This window comes from Triplophysa rosa, linkage group LG7, assembly GCF_024868665.1.
Source record: "Triplophysa rosa linkage group LG7, Trosa_1v2, whole genome shotgun sequence".
NCBI lineage: Eukaryota > Metazoa > Chordata > Actinopteri > Cypriniformes > Nemacheilidae > Triplophysa > Triplophysa rosa.
The window spans coordinates 10,141,226-10,157,793 of NC_079896.1; the positions used below are offsets into that span (position 1 = coordinate 10,141,226).

Consider the following 16,568-nt stretch of genomic DNA (forward strand, 5'->3'; position numbering starts at 1 on the left):
AGAGACAGATGATCCATTTGTGAAAAGGTTTGCCTGTGAATGTATTTAAAATAACGTAATGTGAACTTTCAATTGCCATTCTGTACTTGCGGTACAGTCAGCTCAGCTGCTGTTCAGCCGCTCGCTGTTTCTCCCAAAGCGCTCCTGGCAGCGCGATCCGCCGTAAACACTACTGCTTATGCGCGAGGCGCTGCAGTTGCGAGAGATGCACACGAACGTTAAACCAGTCCATCTAGCGTGTGTTTACATAGGAAAATGGTGGGAAAGTAGCACCGTGGGATGGAAAATCACGTTGTCTATGAATGGCCGGGCCGGTCACTGTAGCTCACAGCACGCACATACTTTGTGCAGTTATTAGCGTGTTCTGTACATTAATGAAAACAGGTTGCACCACAACAAAATGTGCACTCACACAAATGCTTCCAAATATATTTTGAGCTTGCACAGGTTAAATTTAGGGAGCATATGCGACTAAAATGATCGCAATTTCGAGCCCAGCACTCCATCATGGCAATTGCGTAAGGAAATTGAGTTCTCGCGAGACACATAGGCTCTCGTCACACCCCTATCAGATACTATAACTGTATTTAATTATTTTTTCTTTAATTTTCTCTACTAGTTTACTGTTACATCAATGATGAAGTGTTAGGGCCAGGCTGTACAGAAACACTTTGCTCACTGCAGTGCACAGTGAGTTAGCCTATCCTTTCTGCACCATTACACTCTGCTTGTGGACAGTAATTCCTGTTTCGCCAAAACCACTCTATAATCCACTGACAATCAATATGGATTTGCACACATACAAACAAACTCGCGCACAATCTCAATTAGAGCTGGGCGATCTTCCCAAAAAAGCATATCACGATCTTCATAACAAAGAATCGCGATCCACGATCTGAATTGAAATACAGTACATTAACTTTTTTGCACATAGCACTGGTGCTACAGAGGTTTAAAGTTATGTCGCACAGGCTAAACAATTGTACAGGTAGCACAACTATAAAACGTGTGTTATTTAAAAAATACAAATGCAGATCATCACATAAATAGACAAATGGATAAATTAGGGTCATATCATTTTTAGTTTACCCATTTTTTTATTGTTCCGTGTTGTCCATTTTTTACTATACAATAGTAATATATTTGTCCACATAAAAATACTGTAGTATAAAGTATTTAATATATAGTATACAATATAGTATTTACTAAGCCTATAGGAAACTGCAGTAAAATTCCTAGATAATATAGTGTTTTTGAACCTTACTATAGCAAATGTTAAATGCGGCATTGATTAACACAATCACACAGTCACACAAACAAGCACAAGTATAAACACACTTCACAGAAACAAGCCGCTCTGTCTAATGCTCCTGCAAAACTGTATCGCACGCCTGAGACCTCTCAGCATAGCGAGAGTGATTCGAAAGCATACAGAGCTCTCTGCTCTCGCGGTGCTTCAGTGTCATACACCAATGGGTCTGTGCAGCGCTGAATGATGTCGAACACACCTCTTGTTTTAGATGATGGATCGAGGATGCCTTCAAGATCGATCGCCCACCCCTAATCTCAATGATGTACTTCTTGTCAAAAGAAATTCTTTAAGAGCCAGATCAGCATTGTAACACTGTAAATATTAAACATCACAGACACACATGTGAATTCACTTTGGGCATTTGATATGAAACATATTTTTTCTGTGATGGCATATTTCTTACAAACCCCCTGTGGTGAAAATCAAGTTTTTAATGTTAATATGGTGTTTTTAAAGGTGGGATAACATGCTATGTTATGCATTCTGACTTCTTTACACTGTTGACGTGCTGGCTTCTCATGCTTAACATGGTCAACTTGTTAAAAAACGAGTTGGACGTATGACATAGTTTTCTGTGCTTGATACACTCCCCCAGCACTCCAACTTGTTTCTGAAAGTTTTTTATAAGTCTGGATCCCTGTTTCGTAACAGGGATCCTATTCCTTTTATTAGGCAATTCTCCCGGAAAAGAACGCCCATGGTAAGGCGAAAGAAATAGCCCACTAACGCGCCAACCGACGAGCGATCAGAAGACCCGCTTATCAAGATTGTCTGCGCCAAGATTGACTGCGCTGTGGGCCTGCAGCTCGTTGCCCTTGCGATAGTGAGAGAAGTTGAGGTGTGTTTGTTTGTTCACGGTATTTCAGAGATGGATGTTATGGGTTATGTTCAGTGATGGATGTTAAGTCATATGTCTGTGTTTTGTTGGCAATCGGCGCGTATGTGCATAATGTAAACAACACGAAGGGATAATGCGATGATGTTTTGTGTGCTCGTGCTGTAGTTCCGTCCCCCCTGCCTGACTCCAGCAGCTCGTCTTTTTCTGGAAATAATCGTACAGCTGTATCTCTCTTTTATAAATGTTATAAAACTAAATACGCTTCGAAGATACGACGTATGCAATATTACTTTATAGGTAGGTACTCAAGTTTAATATGATAGGTGACTTCTGAAAACGCATGAATGAGCATATTCTATATGCTCGCGCAGATCACTGCACCCCTGCATTGTGACAGGTGAGAGAGAAAGGCGCCGCACTGGAGTAGATCGCGAAACTACAGACTGAAGGAAGATCTTAAGAATATTTGATTTGTTAATTTGTTTCGACTGAGTGTTCAAGTTAACGGGACTTTTATTTTGACGGGTCGTCGGGAAGACGCTTGAGTTTTAGTATGTTTGACGATAGCTTCACTCAAACAGTTTAATGCTCGTAAAATAAACTCTCAGAACAACTCTGGAGATTAAGTTTGTGTTTATATCCTCATATACAGTGCAGACAGATAAATCCTCAAACCCACTTCACACAAACACTTAGCTCTGTCTAATGCACTTATTCTTATTATTCTACATATATGTTGCACTGTACAGCCCTGAGTGTTATTTTTTTCAAGTTACTTGTCTGGTCGGGCAAGTAAAATTCTGTCTCACTTGCCTATACAAAACACTCACTAGTCCCGGACAAGCGGACAATCGTTAATAGGGATGTAACGATTCACTCAGCTCACGATGCGATGCGATTCACGATTCTGATCTCACGATGCGATTTATTCACGATTTACTCACGATTTATTTTTAAAAAATGAGTTGAAACAAATTAGAAATGAACAACTTCCCTTGCATTATTTCTTAAATGCTTTACGTTTCTTTGCATAATAAAATAATGTTTTATTTCAAATAACAAAAGTAAACTGCGATTTTATAACAAATTAATAATAGAAAAAGTCTCTTTAATATAAACAAACTAATACTGTCTGTGCTTTTCTTGGATTGTTTGCATTTAAGAAATATCAGCATCCACGTTTAGGTTTGCAGTGAAAATAGCGGCCCTTTTTTTTTAATAATGTATTGCGATTCAGTTCAAGCCTCAACCGAATTGAATCGTCACTCATTATAACCGATTTTCAACCGGCTCACGGTGAATCGTTACATCCCTAATCGTTAATGTCAAGCACTGCTTGTTGTTTTGGCAGTATTACCGGACACATGTTAATAGCCTTTAATCGGTGTGTAATACATGTAAAAAGCATTACAGACAGGTTCCAACCTATCCATGCAAGGCTTAATATAACATGAATAAGCATGGGTTGTAATCTCAAAGAATTTAAATAATTACACAGAATGTGAAAAGTCAAGGAACAGGGACAAGGACATCTTCTACAGAGCAGCTTTAATCTGGTCCACCAGTTCAAACAATGTGTGCAGACTAGCCATATAATGCCACTGCAAGAGTTGCCCATTTTAAGAAATACCTGATAACGACCGAGGGAAAGCTCGTATGGCTATGAGGAGGTGAGAGAAGAGCAGAAACAAGGAAACAGGGACATAATAGGAGTAACAAGAATAAAAAAATGAAAATAATAATGTACTGTACATTTGACATAATCATGAATATCTGTAAAAAGATTTCTTTGACATTATGCTCTCGGGTAGCGTCGTGTCTGTTCTGATAAGATTTATTTTTTTAAGGCATATTTATTTCTGAGAAATATTCAAACAATGTTACTTAGAGGGCAGTAAAAGTTTGAGGGAAGGCTAGGATGCCTCAGAAAACAAAAACGAATTTGGCTATCTATTAGCCTAACAGATTACCTTTGACCTTTGAACTAGTTTTGCTCATGAAAAAAATAGATCAGCACAAAATTGTTGCATTAAACTGCTCAGAGCAATAACTTCATGCTGTAATTCAATGCGATCACCTCTGGATTCTGCAGTTGTGTGGTCGGTCAGTAAACTAACGATCTCAAAGGATGGAGCAACAAGGCTTTCCAAGAACAGGCCTACAAAGAACAACAGGATGTTTTTCCAACCAATTCCACTCCTGCAAACCCATTTAAAAGGTGAATGAAGAGTCACAAGATCATAGCTTGCATGTTTAGATATTTATTAATAAATTAATTATTTTGGTAAGTGACTATTATCACATTATCATGCATAAGAGCAGAAAAATATACATTTTCTAGGTTTGTATGACACTGGTTACTTTAAGACAACGAAACTAAGATTCCTTACTCTTTGCCCTTCACTCAAGCAAGACATTGAACCACTCCCCTCTCTTGTGACTGGTATAACAGCCAGAACAGTTCCTCCCTCTGCATTAAAACAGCTGTTTTATGACATGTTCTCCTGGTACATACACAGGCTCCTGCTTGCAGCATTCCTGTCTAGTTTCCAACCGGTCTTATCCACCTTATTTTTTAACGTGGAAGTAAACGATGTGATGTACTTCCTTTTTGTCTTGAGACTTCCATTTTATTAGCCGGCCGATTGAAAACAATGTAAGTGGTATCGCGGGAGCACGCTCAAAACACTATAAAAAACAGCTCTGGTGAATATTTTTCACACCCGCGATGTATTACACAGTGGGAGGATGAAGTGACCTGATATATCATATGAAGATATATTCAATTGTTTAGTATTTTTTCTCGGAGTTGACGGGTCTTTGATGCGCAACTATAAAAGCACAGAGACATAAGTTAAGTTACCAGTAACTTGCATGCACAGTGGGAAAGTCGGTCGAAATTTGTATATGACATAGACCACGAATTTGTGTATAGCAAACATTCCTGGATCATTACAACTAATAACGGAAGAATGGAGACGGCTGGTTGCTCTTGTATCGCAGGTCTCCACCGAGCTGCAGCATCCATCTCAACTTTCTAAAAACAACTAAAAACATACTAACCAATAATTGTCTGTTTTCATGTCTATTAAACAAAGACATTATTTCATGTTGTTCATTCTCTCCCTTATTTATTTCAGCTTTAATCCTCATAGTAACTTGGCCTGGTAAACTAGGCTATCAGTACTGTTTAGCGTGTTGACCAGTGTTAATTTCGTTAACGAAAACTATGACGAAAAGTATTCGTTAACGACATGTTTTCACTGACGAAAACGAGACGATAACTAAATAAAAATGAATGCATGATAACAAAAATTGTAATAAAAATATACTGACATTTTCGTCAACTAATAAAAACGAGACGAAAATATTCTTGTCCCACCTGGCGGACATCAGTTTGCGCGCATGTGCATATCTCATATAAACGGTAGAGAGAAGTCTCTGGGAGAAGGGGAAGCACACACATGTATTCTGTGTCTCCACGCGGGTTACAAAGCGTCTTATTTTCCTTCACGATCGCCGGTAAAACGCCGCAAACTTGAAGCGCGACTGCAGGCGAGTTACCCCAAAACACATTACAAAGGAAGCTCAAGTGTTTTTATATGCCTATGTTAACTTAACACGAGCTGCTGCATAACGTGAAATGCAACATGAAGTCAGCAAAAAGAAACCAGCGCTGTCCTCTACTGATTATAGAAGTGATGAAGTGAGTCAAACTGTACATTCGAACCAAGTATGTAACATGTTTGCATGACTAAAGAAATGTAATACAATTTATATGAAAGCTATTTCTCATTCATTGCTGTATCAGGCAAAGACAGTGCAGCTCTTTCTTCAAAGAGTCATGCCATGAGCCAATAGCCTTTGAGTGTGAGCCCTGTCAGAGCGTTTCATTGGTTGAATGAACTGAATGAACACGCCCTACTTAACGAGTCAATTGAGTCAAATGGGATTGAACGAACTGGAACATGTCATTAATGGTCTAATATTCTGTGTTCCAACAATGCAAATCTAGTTACTGAACTTTTCTGAAAATAAAGGTAATGACCTGGTTTAATTTCATTCTAAGGTGAAGTAAATTATGTCAAAACAGTTGAATCTTTGTATGGAACATTTAATTACACCAAGTAAATGATTTAAACCATTTAGATTTTAGTAGACTAAATATAATGTATATTTATTCGACTAAAATGTTTTTCATATTTCGTCGACTAAAACTAGACTAAAACTAAAATGATGGGGATACACTAAAATTTGACTAAAAGTAAATTGCATTTTCGTCAAAAGACTATAACTAAAACTAAATCAAAATTTGCTGTCAAAATTAACACTGGTGTTGACAAAATGTTAAATGTGATTTGGATAAAGGCGTCTGCCAAATTAATGAAAATGTAATGTCCTGTAACTGTTAACTTAGTCATGCAGCTGTGATCCGATGGCAGGAAGGTTTGCTTTAGCCTGTTAAGTTTTAAACTGCTAAATACATATAAAAATGCTAACAGCTAAATTTTATATAGCTAATATTATTATACCACCATTTCCATACTGTTTATTTAGTTGTGCTAAATATGTTTTGTTGATATATAATAATTATATTTTTCTACATTTAGTGTCACTCTCGTCATAAATGCCTGCCTTTGAACAATGTTTATAAGTGATTGTAGTCAAGAAGGTAAACTGTCAAGGAGAAAGGGCATTCAGTAGGCTAAATAATGAATTATGGATGCAGATCATAGGGTGATCTATATATAGTTAATAAATATTAACTAGCCAGCAAAACAGCACACTTGTCTCACTCGCAATATGACTGCCATTAGCTATATTGGCTCAACGGAAGTCTGAACACAAACAGCTCAAAGATGGCGGTGCCCACATTTACGCCAAAAATAAGGTGGTTTCTGCGGAGAACCACCTGCAATGGAGACTCACTAACTCCAGCTGTAACATGCCCTCAGGCTGGTCTGTCAACAACACCACCACCATGACTGTTCTCATGGGCAGTGCCACACACAGTAGCATAGCATTCATTGTTTATTGATATTACAAGTAATAACTTGATCTACTAAACCAGTTCTAATGACGAGTAGTGATGAGAGAGCAAATTTGATCTGTTGGGTTTGTTTATTTATTAATCCCATTTGACACACTCAAACTTTTGCAGAACAGAGAGGTGCTTTGTATTTTTGACTAGTCTGTGGTACTACGACAACACTCAAGGACATTGACAGTGCTGTCTATAAGCCACTCTTGTTTAAGCTGTGTGCTTAGGATCATTGTCATGTTGGAGAATGAACCTTCTGTCCTGTCCGAGGTTCTGGGCTAGGTTTTCATGATCATTATCTCTGCATTTTGTTTTTCTTTTACTCTGACAAATGCCCCAGTCCCCGCAGCTGAAAAACACCCCCACATCACGATGCTGTTTCCACCACACTTTACTGTTGAGAAGGTATTGTACAGGTGTTGAGCAGTGCCTGGTTTTCTCCAGACATGATGCATGAAACTGAGATTCATCAGACCAGAGAATCTTGTTTCTGACAGTTTGAAAGGTACGTTTTTGCATATTTCAAGTGTCTTCACTGAGCAAAGGCTGGCCACTGATCAGAGTCTAGCCACTCTGCAATAAAGCCCAGATTGGTGGAGTGTTGCAGTGATGTTTGTCCTTCTGCAAGTTTCTCCCATCTCCATATATGATCATGGAGCTCAACCAGAGTAATCATCAGCTTCTTGGTCACCGCTCTAACCAAGACCCTGCTCCATCGATGGCTCAGTTTGGACAGGAGGTCAGCTCAAGTAAGAGATCTGGTGGTTCCAAACCTCTTTCATTAAGGATTAATGGAGGCTACATGCTTCTGTGAACCTTCAATACAGCAGATTTTTTTCCAGAAGTCTTGCCCAGATCTGTGTTTTGATACAATCCTGTCTCAGAGCTCTACTGGCAGTTCTTTTGACCTCATTTCTTGGTTTTTACTTTGATATGCATTTTCAGCTGTTGCACCTTTTATTGAGAGGTATATGCCGCATGTACTTATTTCAGTTTTTAATTTTTAATAAATTTGCAAAGTTGTCACAAATCTGTTTTTTTTGGTTTTTATTGTGCATGGCGTGTAGGTTAATGTATTTTTTATTTATTTAAAGTAGTTTAAGATAAGGCAGCAACATAAAAATTGTGAATAAAATGAAGGGGGGTGAATACTTTTGCAAGGCACTGTATAAGGCGCCCGAACAAATTTCAGCTGTATGGGCGCCAGACAGGATGGATCCGGTCAAAGAGTCAAATAACCCAGGATAGCAAAAACCACAGGTTACATTGATTCACACAATAATTCAAAGTCCAAGAGAATTCAGTTTGGATGATGATTTATTTTACAATGTCCAAAAAAAATATACTGTGTATAATATATATATATATACAGTGAGGGAAATAAGTATTTGATCCCCTGCTGATTTTGTAATTTTGCCTGCTTACAAAGAAATGAAGGGTCTATAATTTTTATGGTAGGTTTATTTTAACTGATAAAGACAAAATATAAAAAAATCACTGGAAAAAAATGTTATATAAAGGTTATAAATTGATTTGCATTTCAGTCAGTGAAATAAGTATTTGATCCCGAGCAAAACATAACTTTGTACTTGGTGGAGAAACCCTTGTTGGCAAGCACAGAGGTCAGACATTTCTGATAGTTGGTCACCAGGTTTGCACGTGTCCGGATACATTTAGTCCACTCCTCTGTCAATCTTTAAGGTTTCTTGGCTGTTGCTCAGCATCGACTAGTCGATGACGTCATTAAAGGCGTGGTGTCCGATTTCTCTTAGCCGTTATTGATGTTCAAATCACCCCTACCCCCATCTTATGCTTTCGTCAGCGCTTGGCTCAACTAATGTCCGTCCTGTGCACCTTACTGCTGATTGGCTACAAGGTTGTTTTGGTACTCGGCCCGACTTTGTCTAAACAAGCGTAATTCGTAAATCAGACACCCCACCTTTAATAAATAAAATAAGAGCGAGGGAATGAATGTTTTGCAATGGGATATGATGGGTGTGCGGGCAGTTGACTTGTTGTAAATGCAAGGGAAGTTTGGTCTGTACACACGCTTCAGCTCTGAAGTAACGTTAGGCTACTGTAGAGATCCACCTGCTGCTCTTTTACTGCATAATAGGGGTGTAACGATACACTCAGCTCACGATTCGGTACATATCTCGATGCTGGGTTCACGATACGATACACATCTTGATATTTTGAACAAAATTCAAAAATGAAACTGAAATTCAAATAACATTTATTTTCAAAATATTAACAATTTCAGTAACTTTTTTTGTTGCACATACAACTTAATAAAGAATTTTAACATTTTAAGGCTTAACTGAACCTGCTGTACTGCAAATTTTGATTTAGGTTTAGTCACAGTCTTTTGACTAAAATGCAATTAAGTTTTAGTCATATTTTAGTCATCTCCATCATTTTAGTTTTAGTCGACAAAATCTACATTATATTGAGTCTACTAAAATCTATCTGGTTTAACTAATTTAAATGGTGTAATTACATGTTCCATGTTCCAAAGATTTAACCGTTTTGACATAATTTACTTTACCTAGGAATTAAATGAAACCAATAATTTGAGCTCACCTGGTTGTTGTTTAGGTACGTAAAACCTTGTTAATCGTTTTAGAAAGTCATCCGGATCGGCTCATCCCAACCGCAGATTCAGGTTTAAAAGTCACTTTTATCTCCGTTTCTCAGTCAATACTCGCATTTGCCCCCTCATGAACATCAACTTTTGCTACACAATATAACACCTTTCATGGTTTTATCGATTTGAACAGTCAAAAACGACACAAAACATAGGTATTTTGAGTTTGTTTTGACTTCGCGCAGTGCCATCACGTCATGTGCCAACAACCAATTATACAGCAAATGTCCAGATACTTGTGCATTGTATATGACAGACTACATATTGCAACAGAAAGTGAAATCCTTCACTGACTCATTAAGTACACAGAAGCAAAATCCCAGTTATATATTTACCCCATCATAAAGCCTATGAAGTTAATGTATAATCTAAATGTTCTCTTATAAATAAAACTGTACTATTCATGGATGTCACCCGAGGATGCTCTCCGTACTTCAAATAACTTCAATGATGGACCAATAAACTGAATATTTTTTAACCCCACAAACTAACTGGTGAGAAGGTGGCACCTACAGTACTTTTAACAAGACAGACGCAACAAACAGAACTTACTATAGCAATGTCAACAGGCACATAGTAGAGTGCTGCCTTCTTTTGGCTTGTTTCAGTGTAAACGTTAAGCATGGAGCCTACATGCCAAAAGGGAATTCATCTTCAGTAACATCAACAACATGTTGTAACCCATTTTCCATTATCTAACTAAGTGCAGTTGTGTCAGCGCATCTTTCTAATCATCAGAAATATTCATACAAGTAAATATGAGGATGAAAAGCTGATTTGAGTTGCTTATGTAAAAGCTTTTTCAAACCAGTCCAAGCCGTCTGTGCTCATCAACGGATTTTTACAATGATGTGGTTTAGCAGGACAGGAACTTCTAAATCAAAACTAAATCCAACAAAAGCTTAGCTCACCACCGAAAGGTTGCAAACATAAAAAGCAGAGCCCCTAAGAAATAACAGCCAAACCTCTAGTAAGATTTGTATCATTCTGATTCACAGTAAAATTGGATAGAATGCTTTACTGCAGAAAAGGAAACGAAAGTCGAATTTACACAAAAGTGAGCTTTTCGGTTAACACTAAATCTACTGCATTGTATTCAGAGCTGTAACTGGGATTAGGGCTGTCACGATTATTAAATAATCGTCTCATCGCGATTGTTTGACCTCATCGCGATGGTTTCAGATCATCGCAATTATTGCACATCTCTATAGAAGACACTAGGGGGAGCTGTAGCGTATCTGCATATTGCATATTTTAGTGTATATATTGTTACTAAAGCATGGTAATACTTGTAAAATGTACCACCACAACACAATCACTTTAAAAAAAAAACTAAAACATATACAAATTACCTGCAGTACAATTTAATATTATTTAAGCAAATCTCAGTGTGAAAACCAGTCTACCAAAATCTCATTAACACACAAGTCAAATTTAATTGTAGTCTTGCAAGTGAGAAAAAAACAGACTAGAAGCTTTTCTAAGACTGATAGCATTTTAATGGTGGCTTCAATTCACACCTGATCAATTTACTTAATTTAGAAGTATTTGGTGGTTGTATTATTGACAGGTAAAAGCCTAAACCTTAAATATATGATGACCCAATTTTTTCCAATGTATTTCCAAGAAAAAAACATAGTCTTGCATTCAGAACAATATGGTCGTTTCAATCGCTGAATCAAAAATGTATGAGAATTAAATGTCAAAGCCCTAAAACAGACAATTAATCGTCATAATCGCAATGATTTATTAGACAATTAATCGTCAATCAAATTTCATAATCGTGACAGCCCTAACTGGGATTGATATCAATTAATACATTTTTTTTTTAATTTTCACATTTCGACAGTCAATCAGAATATTCAAATGCTCGCTGCGGGGAAATTAATATAGATTAATGAGACAAAAAACTATCCCCGGAAAACTCATTCACAGACTTACTGTACTTATCCAAACCTCACCATGAAATGCTATGTTGTAATTAAACATGGGACAGAAACAACATTTAGAATGTTTTAAGCTAAATGTACAAAATGGGTATACATAAAACACAAGACATAAAACTCAAGTTTGCACTCTGATCTCTAGAGGGTTGTATGGTTATGGCTACCAGTTGAAAATTGTTAAGGAAGGAAGGAAGCAAGAAAGAAAGCAAGAAAGCAAGAAAGAAAGCAAGAAAGAAAGAAAGAAAGCAAGAAAGCAAGAAAGAAAGAAAGAAAGAAAGAAAGAAAGAAAGAAAGAAAGAAAGAAAGGACATCAATTGAATACCACTTCACTTGACTCAACAAAGCAGAAGTCCTGACACTGCCTTAATCTCATGACTTGATGACCTCAATTTTGAAAGGTTCAATGTTCACATCAACCAATACCCTTAGAACTGTATTTCTATAGGGGGAAACAGAGTACGTACAATATTGGCATGTACATCTAATGAACGATCACTTACCTCTTCTTTTCCTTCGGTGCTGCTGTCTTGCTGCTCACATGTACAGAGCTTCCTTTTGTTTTTGATCTCGGTTCTCTTCATACTGCAGGATGTGGACTGAGTAAACACTTACTCTACTCGATCACTATTTCGATTAACCTGACTGACTGGTGATCAGTGCATTTAGATGTTGGAACAAATCTTGCTCCGATACATAGTGAGCAAACCTCTCAACTCTGATCCACGAACACAAAGGCAGAATCAATGAGGAGCGCAGGTTCGCCCTTCCGACTCCGGGTTTGAATGCTGCTCTCCTCACTTTTAATTTACAATATGCGTTGCCATTTGAGCACGCCGATGTTTTCCTTAATCTTATTTAATGTGTATGGTTCTCTGTAAACTGTGCTGTTTTAGCGCGCCAAGTCTGCCGGCGGACTCCTCCAAAATCCGCTAGCCTGCTAGCTGTTCGCTGATAAAGTTGAACAACATCCGCAAAATAAACTGCTTTGTTGTTTAACAAAAATAAAGGGACCGTTTAAAAATCTCATGTAAATAAACTCGTCACGTTCGTGTCCGTCAAACGACGCACTGACTCCTCTGCTTATAACGTCAGGTCAACATACACTGAATAATGCAGCATTTCCAACGTGCTTGGTTGAGGCTGAAGTCAGCCAATGGATTTTCACTTCTCTGGCAACTAATGCATTATCATTCCGCGGTTGTTTTAGACATACCGAAAACAAAGACCTAAAAATGACAAACTTTTTATTCAGTCAACTGCTTGACTGACGAGATACTTGCCACCACCGACCTGAACACAACGTGAGCTCAACTGTTCATCGTGTTTCGTGAATCATATCATACGCATTTCTCCTTGAGTCCCGGACTCTCTAGTCTTTAAACATCAGTCCGACTGGTCCAAAAGAATGTTCAGTGGCGATTGTATTGGCTAATAATCACAACCGGTCCATGTCGTCGGTTTTCTTCTGTGTGGAAGTGTAGCTTCCTGAAGCGCGGATTAAGAACGGCAATTGCTTCTTTCCTGTATCCTGATCTGAGTTCACTCTTTATGAGCTGGACCTGTACTGTGGAGTCTTGCGCATAAACCTGAACACTGATCTGAGAACGTTGCTCTCATGTTTTATGGCGAGGGAAAGTCGAGGTTCTTGGGTGAAAACGACTTTACTGTGTCTTTGCTGCCATCTGCTGACACGAATGTTTGTTGTTTCACAGAATTTAGAACATCTTGCCCCGGTTTCACAGACAAGGCTTAAGACTAGTCCTAGAGTAAAATGAATTCTGAGCTGTTTTAACTGAAAATATATTGCCCTGACATATCTTAAAATATGTCAGTTCCGTTGTGTTGTCTCAAGATGCACATCAGTAATCTTTTTTTCTAAGGCATTTTAATAAAAGCGACTTTAATAGCCTAAATTAACTAGGCTAAGCCATGTCTATGAAACCGGGCCCTTATGCAATAGAATTTTAAGCTCCACTGAGCGAAAAAGGCTTAAAATTTGTTCAGCATATCATTGTAGTTATTTTTAAGTGTAGGCTCTATGGATAGAGAGACAATATCTCTACGTTTGTTTAAATGAAAATCAAAATGTAAGGTTTTGCAAGTTTGCAGTACTGAATTATGAACCGGTGGATTTAGTTAAAAAGTCATTTGCTTAGCCTTTGCTTTTCATTTTAAAAATAGTGTAGACATGGGACATCTAAAAAGAAAATTAAATATATTTGAATATAGCACTAAACAACCTATACATTTTTCGAAAACAATAAAAGAAGCACAATTACAGTGTTACAGACCAATGCTACATGTTTTTGCTCTAATGTCATTAAAAAGAGATAATACAATATAATAATTTCACATAATTGACATTCAGGAATCAACAAATGTTGTGAACAGAAAGTTGACTTTTTCTTTGGTGTTATCTTGACAAAATCATCAGATGACTTTTAAGACTGTGTCTGTGTCAACGTATTTTTATTTACAGTAACACAAGGTCAGTGATCTAAGCAAAGTATGTGAAGTGTATAAGGTATAAAGGTGTCATAATCATTGCTTAAATTTCACAACTTTTCAATAATAAACTCAATTGTGTTTTCAATAGGGAAAGAAATTAAGACAGAAAATCAGCCAACAAGATCAGGTCAAACAATTTAATATTTACATGTTTAGACTGTACATTAAATCGTGCCAGTGATACCAGTCAGTTTACTCTTGTTTAATCATTCATCTTCTTGTAACCAAACATGCTACAAAAACGTATCAATCAATTATCAGTGTAATACCTCTTCTCCGGATAACAATGTTTAATAACAATAGTACCCACCAAGGATAAAAAAGCTACAGCTGTGAGGATTGTCCTCAGTGCTTTAAACCAGCTGGGGTATGTGGGCAGGAGAGACAGGTCATAATGCAATGCTATCCCAAGCCCCATTATCACAATTATAGCAGACTGTGTAATATCATGGCTAAAAAGAAGCGATACCCAAGCAATTAGTGAGGGAACCACACTGTTTGCTAAATTAAGCCAGTCAGGTTTTGCTGGACTCCCAGCCGGCAAGGCAAAGCCCCAGCGTGTTCCTCCGAGAAAGGAAACAATGGAGGCTCCGTATGCGACTTGAGCAAATGCAACTTCAGGAAGATAGACCTCTGAAACAGCCATAAGAAGAGGAGCTGATAGGAAAGGTATAAGACCAGCTAATCCGAGATAGAGGGCTGGCTTGGGAGCTTTCTTCAGGTCTCTCATGTCATAACGAATCAGGTCAAGTTCTTTTGGTGGGTTCTCTTCCTGTGGCCGTTTCTTTAATCTTTGTGCAGACCAGTGAAATGACTGGGCTCCCAGAACAGCACTTGCAACAGGTCTCGGGCACAGCTGTCCATATAAACCTCTAGTAAACAGTGGTAAAGGGTGAGTGGTCCGATGCCCTATACATGTAAACGTGTTAGACACCTGCAAAAGGCCAGTCCACTGTCTTATCTGTTAACCGGGAGAGAGAATATTGCAATGAATACAATTGTCTCTGGCTGATAATACCAATAAACCACAGAATATTATGTGTTCAAATATTTAGGTTTATTTAAAAATTGCAATTTAAACAAAACTGTAATGTGATTTCATTAACAGCACCCCTTTACAACATTATGGCAACGTGTTTACTTTAACTTACCTTAAATTGACCAAAGACATTTCGTCCTATTATACATGCCAACATTTTACCTGCAAAATATAGGAAATATTAAATTCTTAGCATTGCAGCGATCTATTAAAAGTGAATGACAAGTTCCACCGGTAACGTTTAACTGAAATCACGAGCAGTCGACCCACCGTTAGCCGGTAGGCTAGTACATTTATTTCATTATTCACATGTCATTATGTGTAAGATACTATCATTACGCATTTTAAAACCATACCTCTAATGTCGTAAAATAAAATTGGGTTTATTAATCAGAAGGTCATAACTACTCGTACAGCAATGTGAAGTCACACACATAACAAGACGAAAGATGGCCGCAAAGTGGTAATAAAAGTCTTGCGGAAGTTGTAATAGAAGTCCTTCATGCACCTAATATATAATTAAAATATGGTATAACGCATAGCTACAGTACACTTTGGGTGAATTTGAGTCTCCTAAGACTTGAGTGATTAGAATAACTGCAAGAAATACTATATTTTATACAATAAAGAGTGTGTGCGTGCGTATGTACACACACACTATAAATTTAATAGATATGAAAATATATTCAAAGGCAAGCCTGAATGACTGAACCACAACATAAAATAAGAAAAAGGAAGACAATCATAAAAGAAATACAGTAAGGACAAAATAGGAGAGGAATAATGTGCGTGCGTGCACACTATAAATTTAATAGACATGAAAATATAGTTTTCTAGTTTTCAGAAACTTTCTCTGCAGTCAGCATGTAGCAACATGTGGCAGATGCACTACTTTGCCTGTATATGGATGTGGTTATACTGCACAAAATGGATTAATGGCTATAATTGATTTTTTAAATAAAATGAGCCAAAACTATTACAACTGGTTTAAAATTGGCATTGTATATAAATTGTCTATACATCTATTCAATCACCTATTCAGGATGTTTAGGCCTACCCTGCCTGTGGCCCAAATGCTGGGATGGGCTCCAGTCCAAGTGGTGTCAGAAAATGTATTTATAGCTAAATAATATAAAATAAATATATAAACACGACTTATAAATATTTCCACACGATTATAGAGTGGTAAACTATAAACATTATTATTAGCAAGAAATGTTATAGTTAGCCCTAGTTA

General features: G+C 37.5%; 2 protein-coding genes across 4 annotated transcripts in view; both read right to left on the reverse strand.

Moving 5' to 3' along the window:
* Positions 1-13,304, reverse strand: part of mast2 (microtubule associated serine/threonine kinase 2) — a 133,886-nt gene extending 120,582 nt beyond the window's left edge. For both annotated transcript variants that reach the window (XM_057337233.1, XM_057337232.1), the window contains exon 1: positions 12,285-13,304. In XM_057337233.1, the coding sequence (XP_057193216.1) occupies positions 12,285-12,365 (81 nt within the window). In that variant the 5' untranslated portion in view covers positions 12,366-13,304. The remainder of the gene's footprint in view (positions 1-12,284) is intronic.
* Positions 13,305-14,259: 955 nt separating this feature from the next.
* tmem69 (transmembrane protein 69) lies at positions 14,260-15,787 on the reverse strand. 2 transcript variants are annotated; one of them, XM_057338420.1, is made up of 3 exons: positions 15,746-15,782; positions 15,444-15,493; positions 14,260-15,253 (listed from the first exon to the last, which is right to left on the reverse strand). In XM_057338420.1, exons 1-3 carry the CDS (start codon positions 15,765-15,767, stop codon positions 14,543-14,545), a joined length of 783 nt encoding a protein of 260 aa, XP_057194403.1. In that variant the 5' UTR covers positions 15,768-15,782; the 3' UTR covers positions 14,260-14,542. The 2 variants fall into 2 exon arrangements, with proteins under 2 accessions (XP_057194403.1, XP_057194404.1); XM_057338421.1 differs by having other exon boundaries at positions 14,261-15,253; positions 15,688-15,787.
* Positions 15,788-16,568: the final 781 nt, after the last annotated feature.

What these genes read in the sequence shown, in the direction of transcription:
- tmem69 (XM_057338420.1), bottom strand. Translation starts at nt 15,767, where the DNA reads ATGTGTGTGACTTCACATTGCT. An exon ending in GTGTGTGACTTCACATTGCT is followed by an intron (nt 15,494 to 15,745) that starts GTACGAGTAGTT and finishes TATATTTTGCAG; the next exon opens with GTAAAATGTTGGCATGTATA. An exon ending in ATGTCTTTGGTCAATTTAAG is followed by an intron (nt 15,254 to 15,443) that starts GTAAGTTAAAGT and finishes CCCGGTTAACAG; the next exon opens with ATAAGACAGTGGACTGGCCT.